The 21,714-nt window shown below is 34.4% G+C and overlaps 1 protein-coding gene across 17 annotated transcripts in view; it reads left to right on the forward strand.

Moving 5' to 3' along the window:
* LOC127851448 (adenylate kinase 9-like) overlaps window positions 1-21,714 on the forward strand; it is a 56,136-nt gene that overhangs the window by 10,007 nt on the left and 24,415 nt on the right. For 2 of the 17 annotated variants that reach the window (XM_052385219.1, XM_052385222.1), the window contains exons 11-21: window positions 30-210; window positions 2,226-2,388; window positions 3,807-3,851; window positions 4,281-4,385; window positions 7,803-7,979; window positions 9,501-9,699; window positions 10,173-10,400; window positions 11,621-11,635; window positions 14,644-14,667; window positions 18,290-18,405; window positions 20,714-20,803. In XM_052385219.1, coding sequence (XP_052241179.1) covers window positions 30-210; window positions 2,226-2,388; window positions 3,807-3,851; window positions 4,281-4,385; window positions 7,803-7,979; window positions 9,501-9,699; window positions 10,173-10,400; window positions 11,621-11,635; window positions 14,644-14,667; window positions 18,290-18,405; window positions 20,714-20,803 — 1,343 coding nt within the window. The remainder of the gene's footprint in view (window positions 1-29; window positions 211-2,225; window positions 2,389-3,806; window positions 3,852-4,280; window positions 4,386-7,802; window positions 7,980-9,500; window positions 9,700-10,172; window positions 10,401-11,620; window positions 11,636-14,643; window positions 14,668-18,289; window positions 18,406-20,713; window positions 20,804-21,714) is intronic. The other 15 variants (XM_052385223.1, XM_052385236.1, XM_052385224.1 and 12 more) reach the window with 14 other exon arrangements.

Consider the following 21,714-nt stretch of genomic DNA (forward strand, 5'->3'; position numbering starts at 1 on the left):
AACCAATAAGTGGATTTGATTTCTTTCAGTTTCCTGGACAAGGTGTACTGCCTGTCTAGCCCTGAAGCCATGGAGAAATTCTTGAAGAATCCCCGCCCCTACCTTCTGCCCCCTCAACCCCGGCCCCCCTGTAAGATCGCAGTACTTGGGGCACCATACTCAGGGAAGACCACCTTCTCCCATCTACTGGCACAGAAATATGGGGCTAATGTAGGCATGGTCTATTGCGCAATAGTTTGTTTCATCCTTTACCACTCACACGCATTTTGTTGTGTATGTATTCCCTTCCAAAATAAAATAAAATTAAGGACCTTTTTTACTTGATTCAAGTTTAAAGCCTCCATTTCCATTCCTTAGATTCTGATGAGCAGCAAACAGCATAAAACCTGAACAGACTACAAGTTACTCGCAGGAGATTCTGGTTTTATGCTGGTTGCATATAGCCATTTTAACTTTGCTTCTAAGTGATTAAGGAATAAATATAAAGGGTTTGCAATGATCTTGTTGTGGCTTTAAATGTTTTATTTAGATAAACAATTGCTGGTTTCAAAGTTGCATTTAGCCATTTTAACTTTGCTTCTAAGTGATAAAGGAATAAATATATAGGGTTTGCATTGATCTTGTTGTGGCTTTAAATGTTTTATTTAGATAAACAATTGCTGGTTTCAAAGTTGCATATAGCCATTTTAACTTTGCTTCTAAGTGATAAAGGAATAAATATATAGGGTTTGCATTGATCTTGTTGTGGCTTTAAATGTTTTATTTAGATAAACAATTGCTGCTTTCAAAGTTGCATATAGCCATTTTAACTTTGCTTCTAAGTGATAAAGGAATAAATATATAGGGTTTGCATTGATCTTGTTGTGGCTTTAAATGTTTTATTTAGATAAACAATTGCTGGTTTCAAAGTTGCATTTAGACATTTTAACTTTGCTTCTAAGTGATAAAGGAATAAATATATAGGGTTTGCATTGATCTTGTTGTGGCTTTAAATGTTTTATTTAGATAAACAATTGCTGGTTTCAAAGTTGCATATAGCTATTTTAACTTTGCTTCTAAGTGATAAAGGAATAAATATATATAGGGTTTGCATTGATCTTGTTGTGGCTTTAAATGTTTTATTTAGATAAACAATTGCTGCTTTCAAAGTTGCATATAGCCATTTTAACTTTGCTTCTAAGTGATAAAGGAATAAATATATAGGGTTTGCATTGATCTTGTTGTGGCTTTAAATGTTTTATTTAGATAAACAATTGCTGCTTTCAAAGTTGCATATAGCCATTTTAACTTTGCTTCTAAGTGATAAAGGAATAAATATATAGGGTTTGCATTGATCTTGTTGTGGCTTTAAATGTTTTATTTAGATAAACAATTGCTGCTTTCAAAGTTGTGAAAGCAGGTTCAGAAGTTTTGATGCTTATGTTAGATTTTGATGCTTTTGCTGTCCTTGCTTTTGTTTTGTAACCATATAAAAACCAGTGCTTTGTTCCTATGGAAAGGTATCTTTTGGGATAATACCAAAGTTGATTTAAATATTTTCAGGGAATTCAATCATAAGCGCATTCATTATTGGTTAGATTTTGAATAATATTACCATGTCTACAAGAACTATAACAGGGAAAGACTCTGGGCTAAGTTGTGCAAAACATTAACTTTTAATGAAGCTACAGCAGTTAACTTTTTTTAAAGTTTGTTATGTTAAATAAATATAACAACCGTCAAGTGTGTCTTTATCATTAACTTTTTGAGCAATTATGTCAAGATCTTTGTTTGAGTCTTTCTGAGACGCTTTTTGGATAAATGGCCTAATCAGGGATGACACTCTCCGCCTACACTGGAATTTGCTTAGAAGAGACTTCCTTAAAAAGACATATTCCATAAAAGCAGAAAGTGTTTTCTCTGATAAGCCTATGCGGATTGCACAGGCTAATCTGACACAACACTTTACGCCCAGTCTTTCCAGACAGAGGCTCTTGGATTGTCTGTTAAGTCTCTTGTGACTTACTCTGGAAGTCATTTTCCCATTGTTCTTCGAGGTTCTTTGTCACGTTGCCGTGGAAAAGTGGATATGGTTCCTGCCTGGATTGTTCTTAAAATTAATTCCAAAGACACCAAGTACTGGTTTTACCCAGGAATTGGACTCAAGAGCGTGTCAATGTGCCTCAGCTTTTTTTAATGCAATCAAGCTAAAATAAATAGGTTTCAATTAAAATTACTTCTTCCAGGTGTTGGACATGGAGAAGCTGGTTCTGCCTCGCATGGAGTCGGAGAAAAAGAAAGCCGTAGAGAAGACCCGTAAGGACGCAGTGGAGGCGGCCATTGTGCAGGTGAAGACCAAGCTCAAGGAGCAGATGGAGGCAGAACTGGCTGCCAAAGAGGCTGCAGAGGGTAGGCATTGATCACATGTGACTTAAACTGGCCCCACAACTTCCAGCACTCATAAGCTTCATCAATGTTGTAACTTAAAATGAGACTTGTTCTGGTAAAACTTGGATTAATGCATTTGCCTAAAGTGACTTGTTCCAGTTTAGCCTGCTCAGTCTGCACAGGCTATTGTAGGACAACACTTAAAGCACGTGCATTAAGACCAGTTATAATATAACGAGAAACTAATATTGAATTAAAGACTCACTGATTTTGTGGCTGATGCCCATCAGAAACTCAGTCCAGAATAAAAATGGATCAGCTGTTTCACAACAATCTCATGGATCAACTGCATTAAGCTGAGACTAATATGAGTTTAAGAATTGTTGTTGTTTATGGCCTTTTATTGTTGTGTTGGTTAGTTTATTTGTTTAACATGTTCTGCTTTTTGTATTCTTACTTTCTGTTTGAATGTAACATTGATGCAATTCCAATAGCAGTAAAATAGAAGCATACTAATCTGGTTAAGAGTGATTTGCTCTATTGCATTAAAGATCACCATTTAAAACTGAGAGTACAAAGCCAAACCAAAAATCAAACACACATTAGTTGGATGTTGGAAAATGACTTATCATTATTGACTTAAAGGGATCTTTTCACGGTTTGGTAAATTGACAAAATTGAAAAAAGTTGTTTTAGATTCGCAAATTTTCGGTTTAGTTATGATATTTGTGAGGAAACAGTATACTGAACATTTTCCATGGTCTAATATAGCCATTATATGCATCTTTTGACGATTTAAAAACCTAAAAATTATAAAGAGTTGCAACACGAAACGATTGAATAATTTGGAGAGTTCTGTTGTTGGTGTTTAAATTTGTGAACCTACGAAGATTGCATACATAACGTATAAAATACACATGTTATGTATGCTTGGCAGGATAGCTCAGTTGGCTAATATGTTTTTACTTCAGGATTTTGGGGGTCACTGGTTCGAGCCCTGCTGCGGGCTACTTTTTTTCCTTTTTTAAATTTTATTTTTAATTTTTTACTGGAGCTTTTAAGATTTAATGTTTACATTTATCAATATAAAGCATTTAATGACAAACTTCAAAACATGCCAAAATCTGTGAAAAGGCCCCTTTAATTTTATGTTTTATTATTACGTTGATTTGTATGTATTTTTCTCATAGTGTTACATTTTGTAGATTTGATATAACATTGTTAGTGTACTAAAGTGTGTTTATTTTCTAACAAACGCTCTTTGTAAGTGCAGTATCCTTTAGTTTAAAAATGAGAACTTCATCCGAAATGATCTGTACTGATTTTATTGGAGGTTTCATTAATCTTTCAGGGTTATCATTTAGCCTTTGCATCCTGATTCAAGTGTTGCCTAATTATAATTTAGCATAGTGTAATTCAACCTGTTCACTTATGTGTAGCCGCTGAAAGAGAACGAGCTGAAAGAGAGGCTGCAGAACGCGAAGGTACAAACTTCTTTCCCACCTCCTCCTATTCCCTTTGATCAGAAATAATATTTTTAGATGTTAATGGTGCAGAGGGCTCAGTCCCATTGTTTGTTGATTTTTATATAAATATTTAATCTGCATTTGGTGGTTTTATTGAAATAAAACTGGTTTAAAGCATCAACAGCTTTCGTAAAGATTTATTGGCATTGTTAAGGATAAGTGTGTTTCCAGAGCTTTTTTACTTTTCACATCTTTTCCACATATATACCAATGTTCACATGTGTACCATTATAATCGTAATGGTAGATATGTCTCTTAGTTTTGAACTTTGTTGGTCACAAATTTTCGTCCATTTTCCAGTGTTTGATTAATTGTTAAATTAACAATCCAATCCTGAAAAAGTACAAATACAACAAACAATCATTCAATATTATTCACTCAATAAAGAAGCTAAAGCGGAGGAAGAGGAGGATCAGACAGAAGATGGCGAGGCTGAAGCCTCTGATAACGAGGCGACAGCAGATAAGGACTCAAGTGAGGCTAAACCCTCAGGTGAGGGGAGGGCACTCTCTCCATACCTAGCTTACCATGCACTGCTAGTTACTTCCCTTTATTTCACTGTAACAATTGCACATTTTCTGGTGGCTGTGTAGTTTGTGTATGTATGTATTTTATCAATGTTTTATTTATGCATAAGGTCTTGCTTTATATTTCATCTAGACTATCAGTCACCATCTCTTCCATATGTACTCTGCACTTTATTGTAACTTAATCGTTTTTTAGATTCATATAAGCCTTCAAATAATTCATTTGTATACGCAGCAGGCAGGCAGGCTGCGTCCAGAAAAAAAGTTGAGTCCAGGAAAATGATATCTACTAAATATCTCACAAATTTTACATTGTTATGAAACTTGGTGATAATATTCGAGGTTAAGATATTTTTGCCATGTTCTATTCCCAGCCTGAAGAACTTGAGAATATTGGTCCTTGAATTATAAAAAAATGGAAAAATCAACCTGGTCTGCTCTCTAACACAAATAGTTTTACCCGTACCATTTTCAAACTTTGTGACAATATTTATAGGCATTATATCTTGGCCAATGCATATAATCAACCAATTTACCTAAACCACTTCTGATTTATGGCCCTTGAGTTATCCGAATTTTTCCAGATTAATGTTGTTCTCTTAGAAGTTTTATCTGTTCAATAACTTTCATTTGCATCAACCAATCTTGATCATTCTTTACATACATTATAAAGCTTGAATAGAGAACTAGCTCAGAATTTAGTTTGGGGCCTTGTCAGGTCATTTATAGAAGAACAAGCATTTGTTTCATAATTAAGGCACTGTCTAGTATTAGTTGGGAGGACAATTTTAGTGGCCAACTAGAATGCTCAAGTGATATTTTACACCCCTGGTACTGCAATTTTCGGTCAAGAATTATAAGCTGAAACAGTTTGAGAAAGAGAGTTTATGACAATCTGTACACATAACACACATGGGCATGAAAAAATGAAGATATTTAGATTTTGCCACCAATTTGAAAGGAGATTCTAAGAAAGTCAGTGCAAATTATTATCCCCCGCCATCGGTGGAGGGATATTGTTTTGGCGTTGTCCGTCTGTCTTTCCGTCTTTCCGTCCGTCCGAAGCCATATCTTGGAAGTGCTTTGACGGATTTCATTGAAACTTGGTATGAGTATATATATGGATATGCACGCCAATCGGCATTGTACGCCATCTGTTAATAACGGAGTTATGGCCCATTGTATCTTGAAAAAAGGCTTTTTTGAGTGTCAAATATAACACTTTTGTGTCCAGAAGCATATTGGCTGCGTATATCAATTCAACGAATTTGCTTGTTTATTATATATTTTAACTTAATATATGATCCCTCATAAATGCCTCTGTACTTATTAACCCCCCCACCACCAAACACACCCCTTTTTGTATAAATAAAGTACTAAAACTAATCCCAATTTTATGCCTCTGTATCGCTTAACATAATGAAATGCTGGGAAATCAATTGTCATCCTTTTCTTTCTAACTAACGATACCTTGCAATTGTACTCATACTGTCAGTATTATACTGGTTATCATAACTCTTCCATATATGACATTTGCTGCTTTATTAGAACATTCAGTGCTTTGTATCACTAGTATTTATGTCTCAAAAATCATAGTGTATCCTTCATACATGTGTATTTAGAGTGGTATATATTGTAGATGTATGATTTTATAGCACCCAGTCATACTATAAAGAAATAATGGTGTTTGCATTTGTTTGAATTAATGATTGAGATGTTGAGAACCTTCTGTGTTTGCAGCTAAAAGTAGTGTTATTTATCATGTATTTGATGGCTAATTCCTCCTGCTGAAAAACAATGATTTTTTTCTGTTAGTGATAAAACAACACAAATTTGATACATTTGGTTGTTCTCCTTAAGAAGAAAAGCTGAATAATAAATCAAATTGATTTTATATTTGAAAATTGAATAACATAATAACATAATGATTATAATGTTCATCAGGCTTAAATAATTATATTTGCTTATGCCATTTAATTTTTGTATTTCCTTTTTATTAAGCAGCTTTTTTTCTAGGTTTTCATTACTATATTGAATGGTAGGGCTAAAACTCAAATAGTTAGAAATTACATTTTACAGAATAATTTTATTTTCTTAGAAGTTTCTCATTATGTTCCTCAAGGACATGCTTTATTTCTTTTATATTTCCTGTAAGCCTAACAATATTTTTTTAAACTTTTACAAGCATACATCACTGTTTCTGTAATCATCTTTTAAGAGAGTATGCACGATTTTGTCAAATATTAATGAATTTATATAAAATGTGTTAAAAACGTATGCATATATTTCAATATAAATTAAAATAAAAGTTTAGAAAAACATGTGTCGAAAAATGCGAAATAAGCCAGATATTTAATTCTGAAAAAAAAAATGTCTGTACAGTCGAATTTGCCAACATGTATATCATGCATGTTCAATGTGAATCTAAATTTAGTTTTACGGATCATTTTAATTTCCTGCAACGATATCTATTCATACAACACATGAACACTAACTCTGATCCTAATAAAAAGACGAATGCTTCGTTTATTGTAGGAAAATATGTACGAAATATCTTCGTCACAATCGGCTCGGGGCGCTAATTTGTCTTTTCTGCATTTTATGAAATAAGTCTTCAATGTATAATTTTTCTTTCCTATTTTGTGTTATTGTAACATATTTTTATCAATATATTACAATTTAACACACATAAAAAATCGTGCATACTCTATCTAATATATTGGGAACAATATTATTAAACCAGAAATCAGGCATTTCTTGAAATTTCATATGCATTAAACAGTTTCCAATATACCTTGTATTTACCCGGTAGCACCAATCGTGTGCATATAAGCGGCATTCTGGGGAAAACAGGGCTTAATGCATGTGCATAAAGTGTAGCTCCAGATTAACCTGTGCACTCTGCACAGGCTAATTAAGGACAACACTTTCCAATTTTATGGTATTTTAAGTTTAAGGGAATACCTTCTTAGCGAAAATCCAGTTTAGGTGTCTCTGATTAGCCTGTGTGGAATGCACCTGCCAATGTGGGAGGACACTTGCATTAAGTCCCGTTTCATCAGTGTGTCGGGTTCATTTTTTTGTTTAACATACTTATTTTTATCAAACACAGGTTGTGAATATGTTTGTGGTTCACATGTTTTGTCCTGTTCATACAATTTAGAAGCTTTAAATTTCATCTAGAACTTAAAATATTAGCACACAAAATTAATTAAATGATGTTTTTGTGTAACATTTTTAGAGTTTAACTGTAAATGAAAATTAAAAAACACACAATGTTTTTAACATCATTATTACAATAACTATTGGAGAAAACCTAGATGTAAACTTGTTGTTTGTGCACTGGTGTTGATTGATGTTGTGTTGCATGTTGATCACATAGAAACATCAGGAACGGAGTCAGATGCACTCAAAATAGCGGGTGAAACAGAGCAGAAACCTGCGCCTGAGGAAGGTAAACCTGCTGCACCCGAATCTGATAAACCCGCACAAAGTTTGGATAGGGGTGAGGATATTGAAAGTGAAACCCAGGAAGGCTCGATAGTTTCCTCATCCCAAGGTGTGGTGTGCAGCTAAAAATATCACAAAGTCTAACCCCATCTTGTAGAGAAACTGTTCTCTTTTGTAATCATGCACTCCCTCACTTCAGCCTAAGAGTTCTGCTGGCGACTATGGTACTCTGTTGTGTTTTCATTTTTAGGCTACACAACACTAGTTTTGCCAATATAGTTTGTACTATCATTTTGTATGTAGCTAGCCACTTTCTCGGTTGAAGTTGGAGGCTACACAACACTAATATACAATTTTAGTTTTGTTTTAGTTATTTCTTTACAGATGCCGTTGTGCAAAAAAAAGAATACTTAGTTCCTATTTTGTTCTTATTGCTTTTCTTTTTGTCTTAGTACCAGTAATGCAGATCTGGTATAACTGCTAGGTGACACCACTAGACTCTGCTTTTCAGTTTCAATTTCAGGTTATGAATAACATAAATTACATTTTCAACATCTTTACTAAGTAAGATTGTTACTTCACAAGGAATTAAATATTGACTTTTAAAACAGACTGCATACTTTTTAAAATCTTATATTATACTGATTTTGTAAAGTATTTAATAATTAAGCACACATTTTTATTATTGTAAATACGTATTTATAGTATTTCAAATAACTGTAATGTTACATGTGGCAGTATAGATCGCAACATACATGTAGTTATATAAATGAACATCATTTTTATAATTGATTCCCATCTAAATATTATTACTAACTCTATATTCCACTCTTCCCATATGAAATTAACATGAAACCTTTACTTAACATACATGCATTAACTGGAGTTACTGATTTTATTTGTTATTCTTGCTGCATCTTAGTTACCGCTCTATTACCAGCTTTGAGAAGATATCTCTTGACCTTAAAATTGATACATCCTGTTGCATTCTTAATGACAGCTTAGTTGATTAAGAATTACAAATATATTGTACATATTAGTTAGCAAGTAGTTAACATCAAATTATTATTTATTTATCATTAAATTATAAACTTAAATTCAAATTTAATTATTATTTATCATAATTGTCTTATAAGTCTGATTTGTTCATCAATGTTGTTTGTTGAATATGTTAAACATAAATTTTTTTACTAATTTGTTAAATAAGCTTTTGCCATGGTTACATTTAGATCATTAGGAATTTTATAATGTATTTTATTGCATATATTAATCGACAATATAAAACACGTCATACCAAAATATTATTAAATCCACACAAAAGCCCATCAGCTGATCAGATCTTGCTTAAAACACAGGTATGCTGCTTGTCAGTATCTTAGGGTTGGAAATGAAGCCTTTAAAACTTGACTTAAGTAAGAAAGGACTTGATTGTTTAAGGATTTTCAAAGGTGTCAATATGCATATTTACCTGATCAATCAATTTTTAATAAAAAATCTTGTTAAGTCTCATAGGAAATTCTTGAGTGAATGTCCTTAATCACCTAACATTGTCATTTTTTCAGCTTTTTTTCTATTTCCGACAGTTTTAATTTGCTTTTCAGTTTTTATGAGATTTTTAAACCATGTTCAGGTGAACCTAAGGAGGCCGGTGTGGTTGTACCGGAGGTGGAGGCTGATCACCCTGATGTGGTCGCCATCGTGGAGAAGGCAGTCCAGGAGGCGGAGAGGCAGGTGATCACGCTTGCGCCTGAGATCTACCTGGAAATCATGGAGGAGAGCATCAAAGACGCCGAGAAACAAATGCGTGAAACAAAGCCTGACGGACCTTTGTAAGTTCACTTTTGGGCAGTGTAATTCAACAATTTAGAATTGAATCACATTTTACATGGACCTTTGTTATTTGACTTCTGCTGTTTTTTTCCAACAAGTAAGAATTGAATTTCATTTTTCATGATTGGCTTTTAATTGTACAATAAATTCTTATATTTAATAACAAAACAAACATGAATTTAAACTGTAATTTCAAAATTTTAAGGGCCATTGCTAACTTGTAGCTAGGAATTTAGTTATGGTTTCATTGTCTATGGGGCTTAATCCATATGCATTAAGTGTCATCCCAGATGAGCCTGTGTAGTCGGCTAATTAGGGACGACACTTTCCACTTAGACTTGATTATTATTGTGAGTAGACTTCCTTTAAAGGAAAAAAATTCAATAAACGATTTCTGGGCACTGGACACTCAAAGCACATGCAATAAGCCCAGTTTTCCTAGATCTAGTCTCGTACATGAAATGTTTGACAGGCATGGAGGCTGGATACTTGACAATTTCCCAAACACAAGGGACCAGTGGAACCTGTGCATTGAGAAGAACATTGTTCCTGATGACGTGATTGTGCTCAAGGATTCTGGGGAATCCAATTTCCTAATGAAGCGCTTCTACCACATGAATAAGCAGGATATTGATGAGAGGATTCGGGTCCGGATCAAGGAGGAGGAAGAAAGGAAGAGGAGAATGGAGGAAGAAAGGAGGTAGGCTTCGTTTTTAGTGTTAGTTCTGTAAGTTAAGCAACAGTTTACCAGTCATTTACTAGTTTAATTGCTATATATATTGTGTTAGATTGCAACTTAGATGTATCCCTTTGTGAAGTTCCGAGTATGAAACAGTAGCAATAGAGCACTCTGGGAAAACAGGCCAAAATACCTGTGTATAAAGTGTTGTCAAACATCAGCCTGTACACACTTCACTGCCTTATCAGGGACGACAATTTCCACTTTTATGGAATTTTTCGTTTAACCCTTTGCATGCTGGGAAATTTGTCGTCTGCTTAAATGTCGTCTGCTGAATTTATAATATTAGCATTTTCTTCGATTTTTTTTCAAAGAATACTATCAGAATAGCAAACAGTTTGGATCCTGATGAGACGCCACGTTCTGTGGTGTCTCATCTGGATCCAAACTGTTTGCAGAGGCCTTTAAAATTCGGTTTGCGCACTGAAAGAGTTAAGGAGGTTTCTTCTAATGAAGATCACATGTAGGCGGAAAGTGTTGTCTCAGATTAGCCTGTGTGGGCTGCACATGGCTTATTTGGGATACCATTTTAGACAAATGCATTTGGCCAAGTTTTGCTACAACATGGCTCATAGTTAGAATTGTTCACCCAATCATTGACTGGTTTATTTGTACTTTTAATTATTTTACACTACATCTAAATTTCATCCCTGTTTTGAAGTATGTAGAAGTAGCCATAGATTTCCCCTAATTGACATTATATGGCTTATTTTTTGCTTTAGCTTGACCAGGATAACTAGACATGTTGCTCATGTTGCATATTATTGTATATTCCAATAATTTTTGACATACAGAATGTTGCCCTTTTTTTAATTATTCCAAGAGAATGTATTTGTCGAGTGACTTGTATAATGCCATATCAAATGAGAAGTGCAGCTTTGATCATTATGCAGAAAAGCATTAGTCAGGACACATACTTTTGGAACAATTGTCCTCCGTAATATTCCCCTAATTTTATAGTATAAAGAACTTACATAAAGAAATTACAATTTCCCTAATTTCACTATTTATGAATTGTACTGTGTTTCCTGATTTTGTTTAGAATGGAATTATAGGCATTCAACATTGTTATTTCCATTTAACAACTTTATGTACACTCATTTTCCTTGACTATTTTTTTCGAAGTGACTTTCTATGCTATCAGTGTTTTTATGACTTCTACCAATTTGTTTCTTGTTCAGCAAAACAGGAGATGGGTAGGTTACAGATTGTTGTTATTGTTTGAGCAAACAAAATGTTAAATGGCCATATTTCTTCTATTAAAGTAATGTATTAATTATTAAGAAAAAAAATGCACCCACATATGAGAAAATATCCCAATTAATACACACTATGTATTTGGAAAGTTAACCCAAGATTATTGGATACAAGATAAAGGACAAGTGTTGGAAAATTAAATGATTGTTTCAATATCACTTAAATAATGCTGAAATAGCAAAATTTGCCATTACAAAAAAAGACATATGGGTTTATTAGCACTTTGAATCCATTTAATCTTCTATTGAATAGCAGAAATATGGATCAAAACTTTTCTGTTGCTGTAAAAATTTATGTGGAAATTAAACTAGTTTGAATGTGTATTATTACGCTTAAAAACTAACATTGTTTTTATTCATTTAACTTAAGATTGCCTTCTGATTTTTTTGTTGTATCTAATAAAATGTGATTGTTCTGCAGTTCAGCTTCGATAATTATGTCAGGGCATTTTTCTTGATTTGCATTCCATTTTGGTGAAAAAAATATCAACAGAACTGAAAACGGGGAAAAAAATGTTTTAAAAGAAATTCTCTAGGGGAAATAGCCTTTCACTAGGGGGTAGGGGTAGCCTTTCGCTAGGGGGTAGGGGTAGCCTTTCGCTAGGGGGTAGGGGTAGCCTTTCGCTAGGGGGTAGGGGTCTATCTAAGGCTCTTGCTAAAGAAGGAAAAAAAAGCCCTGTATGTTGTTATGCATGGTTGTTGTGGTTATGGGTAAATTGTTGGCCTCTGATCAGGTAGGTTAATAAACTTGATTTGAACACATTTTAACATCTTGGTTCATAATTTGAATAGGTTTAGCGTAAACAGTGCCACTTCAGTAATGTTTTATCACTGCAGAATCTTAAGACTGTTTAAACTAAAGCATAAGAAAATATTTTACAATTTTCAGAAATGTGCGAATTGACAAATGTGTAATTGTTCGTCACACATTCAATAAATAAAAGCACAGCGTATACAATACAGCAACATAACACAACTAAAGTAGACATATACAGAAACAAGATGCGTTTGTGAAACACAATGTCCCCCTATATGACGTTTTACCTTGAAGGATGACCTTGACTTTGACCCTATACCACTCAAAATGTGCAGCTCCATGAGATACACATGCATTTCAAATATAAAATTGCTAGCTTCAATATTGCAGAAGTGACATTACATGAGAAATTTTGACCCATATATTTGACCTTGAAGGATGACCTCGACCTTGACCTTTCACCACTCAAAATGTGCAGCTCCATGAGATACACATGCTTGCCAAATATCAAGTTGCTATCTTCAATATTGCAAAAGTATTCATAAAATAAGCGATTTGGGCCACATGTATTTGACCTCTGACCTTGAAGGATGACCTTGACCTTGACCTTTCACCACTCAAAATGTGCAGCTCCATAAGATACACATGCATGCCCAATATCAAGTTGCTATCTTCAAGATTGCAAAAGTATTCATAAAATAAGCGATTTGGGCCACATATATTTGACCTCTGACATTGAAGGATGACCTTGACCTTGACCTTTCACCACTCAAAATGTGCAGCTCTATGAGATACACATGCATGCCAAATATCAAGTTGCTATCTTCAATATTGCAAAAGTATTCATAAAATGAGCGATTTTGGCCACATATATTTGACCTCTGACCTTGAAGGATGACCTTGACCTTTCATCACTCAAAATGTGCAGCTCCATGAGATACACATGTATGCCAAATATCAAGTTGCTATATTCAATAAAGCAAAAGTTATTGCAAAATGTTAAAGTTGGCACAAACCAACAGACCAACCAACAGACAGGGCAAAAACAATATGTCCCCCACTACTATAGTGGGGGACATAAAAACTGTTATGTCTGACTTTCTTCAGTTAACTTTAAAAAAAATCATTTTAAAGGTAAACATAATTTAATGTTATTCTTGAGCTTTGTATTTTCGTTAAATGTATTATGGCATTTGATTACAAGCATTAGAAAATGTGCCAAATCAGTGAACACATCCTTTTAAGTCATTTTGTTTTAACTGCCGGTAATTTATTCTATTGTTACTGTTGTCTCCTACCAATTAATTCAATTTTACTTCAGTTTATTTTCAGTAAATGTATTCACGAAGTCTCAATATCATGATTATGTTAACTGAATATTTCTGGTACTGTATAAAAAAAGTACTATTTTTTTCTGATATCAGTACTAGGAATTTAAAATTGTTTGCAAAATCTCAGCAACATTGGTCATCTTGGTATTAAAGTGTGATGTATTGATGTTTTAACTTTTAGTGACAATATCTCAAATATTCCTTGTATGGCTATAGTATAATAGGACATATTGGAATGGTGGGACACTTCATAAACCAGGCCTTGACACATTTGTGATGCCACCCTTTACCACTTAGATATGTATTTTGATGCATTTGTAGTCCCTCAGAAAGTTATATTTAATTTAAGACCTTTCTTTCTTGATTCACATTTTAAAGGCTTCATTTTCAAGCCTAAGATACTGATGAGCAGCAAACAGCATAAAACCTGAACAGACTGAGAGTTACTTGCAGGCTGCTCTGGTTCTATGCTGTTTGCACATTGCCATTTTAACTTTGCTTTTGAGTTGGAAAGGGTTAAAAAACAAACTGACCTTGTCCCTTTACCATATATGGATATATCCCGCTATATACTGGTATGATATTGGCATTCGTTTTGCTTTGATGTATTGAAAAGACTACATAAAATGTCATGTGCATACTGCAATGTTATTTTGTTTCTTTGCATGAACAGCTTGGAACGTTAAACAAAATTTGCAATCAATCACTGAGCACAGGTTGAATTAAGTCACAGCCACTTAATGACATTCACTGTGACTCCAATTGGACTTTGTCAGACAAAAAATCTTGATGCTTTCATGCCAATGTGATAATGTTGCTCTGTTTTATACAATTTTAATTAATTTTTGTTTAATTTTAAGTGGAATATTGGAGGTCCCCCATGAGTAATTTACTTCAATGTTACAAGTGTTTCTGTTCTTGATAGTTGAAATGTTTGTGTTATTTTGTATTTGTGAGTTGTTGATAAAACGTTGTTCCATTTACCCCATGTTTACTCGCCATTTGTTATGTTTATTAGTCCCCTACCGGTTTCACCGGAGGGGACTTATGGTTTGCGCTCCGTCTATCAGTCTGTCAGTCAGTCTGTCTGTCTGGCTGTCACACTTTTCTGGATCCTGCGATAACTTTAAAAATTCCTAATATTTTTTCATGAAACTTGGAACATGGATAGATGTCAATATGGACATTATGCACTAGTGCTGCAACAATACGCCAAAAACCGTATTGCAATATATTGTCAGTTCAAAAACCCGTATTGCAATATATCGCAATATATTGCTAACTTGTACCAAAATTGTAACTTGCCAATTACCCGATAATTCCGTATATTCTAGTTTTAAAGTAAATTCTGGTATATATTTACTATAAATGTGCTCAAGAATAACAAGAAACACAAACATTAGCAAATTTTCTTAAGTATCAAATACATTTTGGCATTCGTTACTATTTAAAGATGTGATGAAATAACGTCCAACCGGGGTGTTTTTTTCCACTGAACACTCGTAATTCACCTGATGTGATGTTCCCGTTTTTATACAACACAAAATACACCCATACTTTCCATGCCAAGTTCTACATGTCTGTATAATTTTCGCGGGCTTTTTATTGAGACAAAGGATAAAGCACTTTTTATTTGACGCTATAATTTTTTATTGTCGCATTAGCATTAAAATATGGAAGCGTAATTCCGAAATTCGGAATACAAATTTAATAATGCTTAATTCAGAATCAAACAAAACATTTACAGCTGTGCGCAATTAATTCAACGATAATCTGTTCAAAAGCATCGAACGAATGCTCCGATGTAACAACGCTACTCAGTATAATACACTTTCAGAATGCTATTTTTATGGAATTTTTTTTACACTGCTTTGTTTTGTTTACCTTGTTATCATTATTTCGAATGGCTTTTCTGGACGAAATGTGAATGAATTTTTGTAAAATGTTCGTACCGGTATGATGAAAATCGTATATGCAATAAAATATGCGGATTGCGTATTGCGATATATACCAATAAACCGGTATAATGTTGCAGCACTATTATGCACGCCATTTCATTTCGTTCCTATGTCAAAAATTCTGGTTGCTATGGCAACAAATAGACTAGAAATACTGCTGAAATGGTGGTTTTCTGGATCCTGCGATAACTTTTAAAGTTCTTAATATTTTTTCATGAAACTTGAAACATGGATAGATGGCAATATGGACATTATGCGCGTCATTTCATTTTGTTCCTACGTCAAAAATTCTGGTTGCTATGGCAACAAATATATATAAAAAATCTGAAAAAGGTGGAATTTCTGACAATGGTGGAGCCGGTAGGGGACTATATTGCTTGGCAATAGTCTTGTTTGTCATATAATGACCAATCTTTATCAATCGCAAACGCATAATATTCCCAGTTGGAAGCATTCATTCATAAGCTTTGATTTGTGTTGATGGTACGGTCTATTTGTATTTATTATCAGATTCTTAGTGGAATTCCAAAGTTCCTGCATAGTCAATTTGCTGAAATTGACAAGGCAGAAGATTTTATCTATCTGTTCTCATGTAAGAAAAAAATATAATCTACCATACATTTTGGAATAATGAAAGAATCGGACATCATCACTGCGATATCATCATGATTCATTACCATGGCCAATGTTTATATCACTGCCATTCTGCCTAAAATAAATGGCTGTGATTTTGAAAAATTGTCATTATGGATCACCCTAATTGCAGTGATATAACATCTTTTTTTAATGTTTGCACTGGAACCAGATGGTATTAATATTTTATTGATGCAAAACGGCATAGGAATGTATTGTATTGTCTTAGATCGTTTGCTTTGGGCCCATCAGTGAGATGTTTTTGGATGCGCAAGTCTTTTAGGGTTTTATTTAAGACATTACTTAACTGTCTAATGAATACTAAGCATGATCCCTTGCCAGCACAGGTGTTAGGTGTGTGGCCAATTCACTGAAACTCTATCAATATGTCATAAAACATTTTTCATCACTTTGACCAAAAATATTTTTTATGATATAACATATATGTTATAATCATATTTTTTTGGTCAAAGTGATGGAAAATGTTGTTTTATAACATATTGATAGTGTTTCAGTGAATTTGGCCACGCACCTAACACCTGTGCTGGCCAGTAGCTCCATTTGCATCACAGTGGGATGTTTTTTGGTTCTTCAGGCATAGGATTATATTTAGATTTAACCCTTTCTGGCTAAGAGGCAAAGTGAAAATGTCCATATGCAACCAGCATAAAACCAGAACAGCCTGCCAGTAACTCACAGTCTGTTAAGGTTTTTTGCTGTTTTCTGTTCATCAGTAACTGTTGTAACCTAAGGGTTTGAGATATGAAGCATTCAATTCTTGGATCTTGTAAGAAAGCTTTTACTTAAAAATATCATGTGATTTTCTAAGGGACAACAAACATATCAATGTGCTCATCTGAGTGGTAAAAGTTTAACTGTCTCAGGAATACTTGGCATGATCCCTTGCCACTGTCCCCATTTGCATTACAGTGGGATGAATTTGGACCTCTCAGGTGTATGGTTGTATTTAACCCTTTCACACTCGGAAGGGAAGTGAAAATGGCTATAGGTTTGATGCTGATAGTTATCTTAGGAATAAAAATGAAGTCTAAAATACTTGTATCTATTAAGCTATGTCTTAAATTTATTTTGATTTTCTAAGGAACAACAAACCATTCAAAGTGCTTATGTTATCTGGAAAGAGTCAACTGTCTCATGAAAACTCTACATGACCCCTTGCCATGCCTCATTTGCCTTACATTGAGATGATTTCGGACCTTTCAAGCATAGGGCTGTATATAAGACATAGGGCTGCATATAAGACATAGGGCTGTATATAAGACATAGAGCTGTATATAACACATATGGCTGTATATGAGACATAGGGCTGTATATAAGACATATGGCTGTATATAAGACATAGGGCTGTATATAAGACATAGGGCTGTATATAAGACATAGGGCTGTATATAAGACATATATATGGCTGTATTGAGACATAGGGCTGTATATAAGACATAGGGCTGTATACAACACATATATATGGCTGTATATGAGACATAGGGCTGTATATAAGACATAGGGCTGTATTGAGACATAGGGCTGTATATAAGACATATGGCTGTATATAAGACATATATATGGCTGTATTGAGACATAGGGCTGTATATAAGACATAGGGCTGTATATAAGACATATGGCTGTATATAACACATATGGCTGTATATGATACATAGAGCTGTATATAACACATATGGCTGTATATGATACATAGGGCTGTATATAAGACATAGGGCTGTATATAACACATATATATGGCTGTATATGAGACATAGGGCTGTATATGAGACATAGGGCTGTATATAAGACATAGGGCTGTATATAAGACATAGGGCTGGATATAAGACATTACTTCATAGTTTCACAACCACTCAGCTTGATCCATTGTTTGACAGTTGAGATTGTTATTTTTCAGGCGTAGAGAGGAGAAGGAACGCTTGAAGGAGGAAGAAGAGGCCAAAAAGAGGGCAGAGGAAGAGAAAAAGAGGAAGGAGGAGGAGGGGGAGGCAGGAGAGGAGGAGGGTGAGGAAGGTAGGCCTTATGGAAGGCACATGGGTGGAATGCGTTCTGTGTTGGATAGGTTGTTGGGTTGTGTCCAAGGTTGTGGTGAAACCAAGGCTTTTGTGGGTCCAATAAGCACAGCTCAGGCCTTTTAGATGTATAACAGATAACCAGCAATATCATCTGTTGCTGATGCTCACAAGAAAGTTAATGATTGTTCACTCTGACATATGCAGAACTTCAAATTAAGCAAGTTTGAGATGTCACAGTTAGGGTATAAAGTATGTTTGATGATAAAAATATATTTGGATTGTTAAATAAGCTGTCTGCTCAGTTTAGCATTGTTGGCTTATTTTATTAACCAGGTTTTCCGAAGGAAAAAACTGGTTATTAGATTGGCGAATGCGGGCGGGCTGGCTGGCGGGCGGGTGGAACAAGCTTGTCCGGGCCATAACTTTGTCGTTCATTGTGAGATTTTAAAATCATTTGGCACATTTGTTAACCATCATTAGACGGTGTGTCGCGCGAAAAAATTACGTCAATATCTCCAAGGTCAAGGTCACACTTTGAGTTCAAAGGTAAAAAATAGCCATAAATGAGCTTGTCTGGGCTATAACTATGTCATTCATTTAGATTTTAAAATCATTTGGCACATTTGTTCACCATCATGGGACGGTGTGTCGCACGAAAGAATCACGTCAATATCTCCAATGTCAAGGTCGTCACGACTAAAAATATATTTATTTTAAAACAAACTTACAAAGGGGGTTAATTTTGTTTGTTCATTTCAAAAGTTCAGTTTGAGTTGTCTCCCTTTATCAGATTTTTTTTCACAATGAAAACCTGGTTTTGTGACAATATTGTCCCTTGTTAATAAAATGTGTAAGCGAAGAAAAGAGTATTACCAAAATTAATATTTACACAGTGACAATGATATTTCCTATGGAGTTGCATAGACCCTGACTGGATCATAAAAAGCAAGCCTTTGGTTAATATTAAGGGAACACTTATTAACTGTTGAGTGTTTGATTGTTTATGTTTCTTGCCAAATGTTGTGTTTAACTTATTTGCATACAGGTTTATGTTCACATTTTTGCGTCTGCTAATAAACTGTGCGTTGAAACAGCTTATCTGGTATTTTTTGTCTAGAAGATATGCAAAAACTCTGAAATGATTGTCACAATTTTGCAGGCTATTAAAGTTGGGCTCCATTTCATGTTTACAAACCATTGCAGAAACTTCAATTAATACTCTATGAGAAAGAGATTGCACAGTAAATTTTGCATTTTTGGAATGGTTATTAAACTTGGCCTACATTTTATGATAACAAACATGTCCAAAAACGGCTTCATTTACTGCTATATTGGTAATATCTTTAACCTATTTATGCCTAGTGTCTAGAAAAAAGGCCTTTAAAAACAGCGTAGACCCGGATGAAATGCTGCATGATGCAAATATAAAAAAATATACTACACATCCCTAATTTTGAAAATAAATTGATCTAAATTAGAAAGATGGGACAGTCCACTAGGCATAAATGGGTTAACCAAACATTATGTAACTTGCTCAGACCAGTTAAGTACCTTAGCACTTCACATGAGTGAAAGCAGGCCGTAAGACTCTTGTTGTAAAGTTTCATTTACAGACGCAAAAATGTTGAGTCTTTTGTGGGTTTGCACAAATTGAGTCTTGAATGTCAAACTGGTGTAAGTGCTGAACATGTCTATAGCAGATACGTGAGTTTTGCATTCATCTCTCAAAATGTTGCCCTATTTGTCATTTCTGCTTCTGTCTCAATGTTGTCAGTATGTAGAGCTTATTATTGTGGGAACTGACCTGCCACAACAATGAAAAACATTCATGAATACAGGAATATGTGGAATTAATATTGTTTTTAAGCTCACTTGTTTTATAGCGGTTCAAAGACTGGGAATTAATTTGACAAGTCTGGTCTAAAATAGCATTGCATAAATTCTATTTCCATTCTAAAGAAGCGTTGATTTTAAGGAGAAAATTTTTGCACACTTTATTTTGGTTTTTTAACTTTTTGTAAAACACATAATTGTTTTGATATCAGATTCTTGCAGAAAAAAACTTAAACAATTATATAATGGAATAGTAAAAGTAAGACTTTTTTGCAAATTAATTATGAAAATGTTAAAGGTCATGAAAATACACTAATTAAACTATTTAAACACAATTCACAACAATCATAGCTGCATTAAGTGGGATTACAAACACAGCTGGCATGGTGTTATCCATTCTCCTAAGCTCTACATAATTTATTGTTCACATGTTTTGTGTGTGCTTTGGGTTGGAAGTTTGATGTTGTTTGCAGCAGAGGGTGGTGATAAGGATGAAAATCAGTCTCAAAAGGAGGAGGGGGAAAATAAACCTGAGGAATTGGGAGAAGAGGAGCAAAAACCAGGTCAGTATTTGAAGAGGAGGAGAGGGATGTGTGTGAATAAACCTGAACATTTGGGGAAGGGGGAGCAGAAACCAGGTCAGTATTTTGAAAGAAATAGGTGGGATAGGAGGGGTAGAAACCTGGTATTTGGTATGCAAAAGGGGGAAATAATCTGAAGCTGGAAAAGAGGTAAATAAACCATGCTGAGATTAATAAACCTAAGGGTTGGGGAGGTGAAGCAGAAACCCGGTAAGTATGTGTAATCATCGGTTAATAAATCTGAGGGTTTAGTAAGACAGAGCAAAACCAGATAAGTAGTTTCAGAGAAGATGGATAAACATTAGGTGTTTGAACTGGCTGAGCAAAAGAAGTACAGCAGAGGGGGCTTTTTTAGGATGTGTAAGGGATTTAACCAGTGGAGTTTAGATGGCGAAATTATTTAGATGAATGTTGCAGAGAAATAAAGGGAAAAAACATGTGGAGTTTGGTTGAGAAATTTACAGAAAAATATTTATGAGGAGGAGGCAAACAAGTGGAGTAGGGAACAGAGATTACAATTAACCAGCTTGCTGTTATGTACTTTGTTGTATTTGTTCTTACTTTTATTTTGTTTGCTGTTGTACTTACTGTTGTGACATTTTTAGCACCAGTTTCCTGGTGATTTGGAAATTTTCTCTGAAAATATGCTGCTGTAAATGTGATTTGATTTTTTTGTTTTCTGTTATTAAGTACCAGTTTTTTAGTGATTTGGGAAATTGTTCATGAAAAAATATTCTATGTGATAACACAGGGTTAAAACAGCGTCGGAGTACATTTCTAAGTCAAAGTTCTCCTCATGCCTGATATGTTACTGGCCATATTGTTGGTAATGTGACTGACTAAGAACGAGTTTGCTAGGTTAGCATGTATACAAAAAGTCAGATAACACTTTC

Source organism: Dreissena polymorpha, chromosome 11 (assembly GCF_020536995.1).
Source record: "Dreissena polymorpha isolate Duluth1 chromosome 11, UMN_Dpol_1.0, whole genome shotgun sequence".
Classification (NCBI taxonomy): domain Eukaryota; kingdom Metazoa; phylum Mollusca; class Bivalvia; order Myida; family Dreissenidae; genus Dreissena; species Dreissena polymorpha.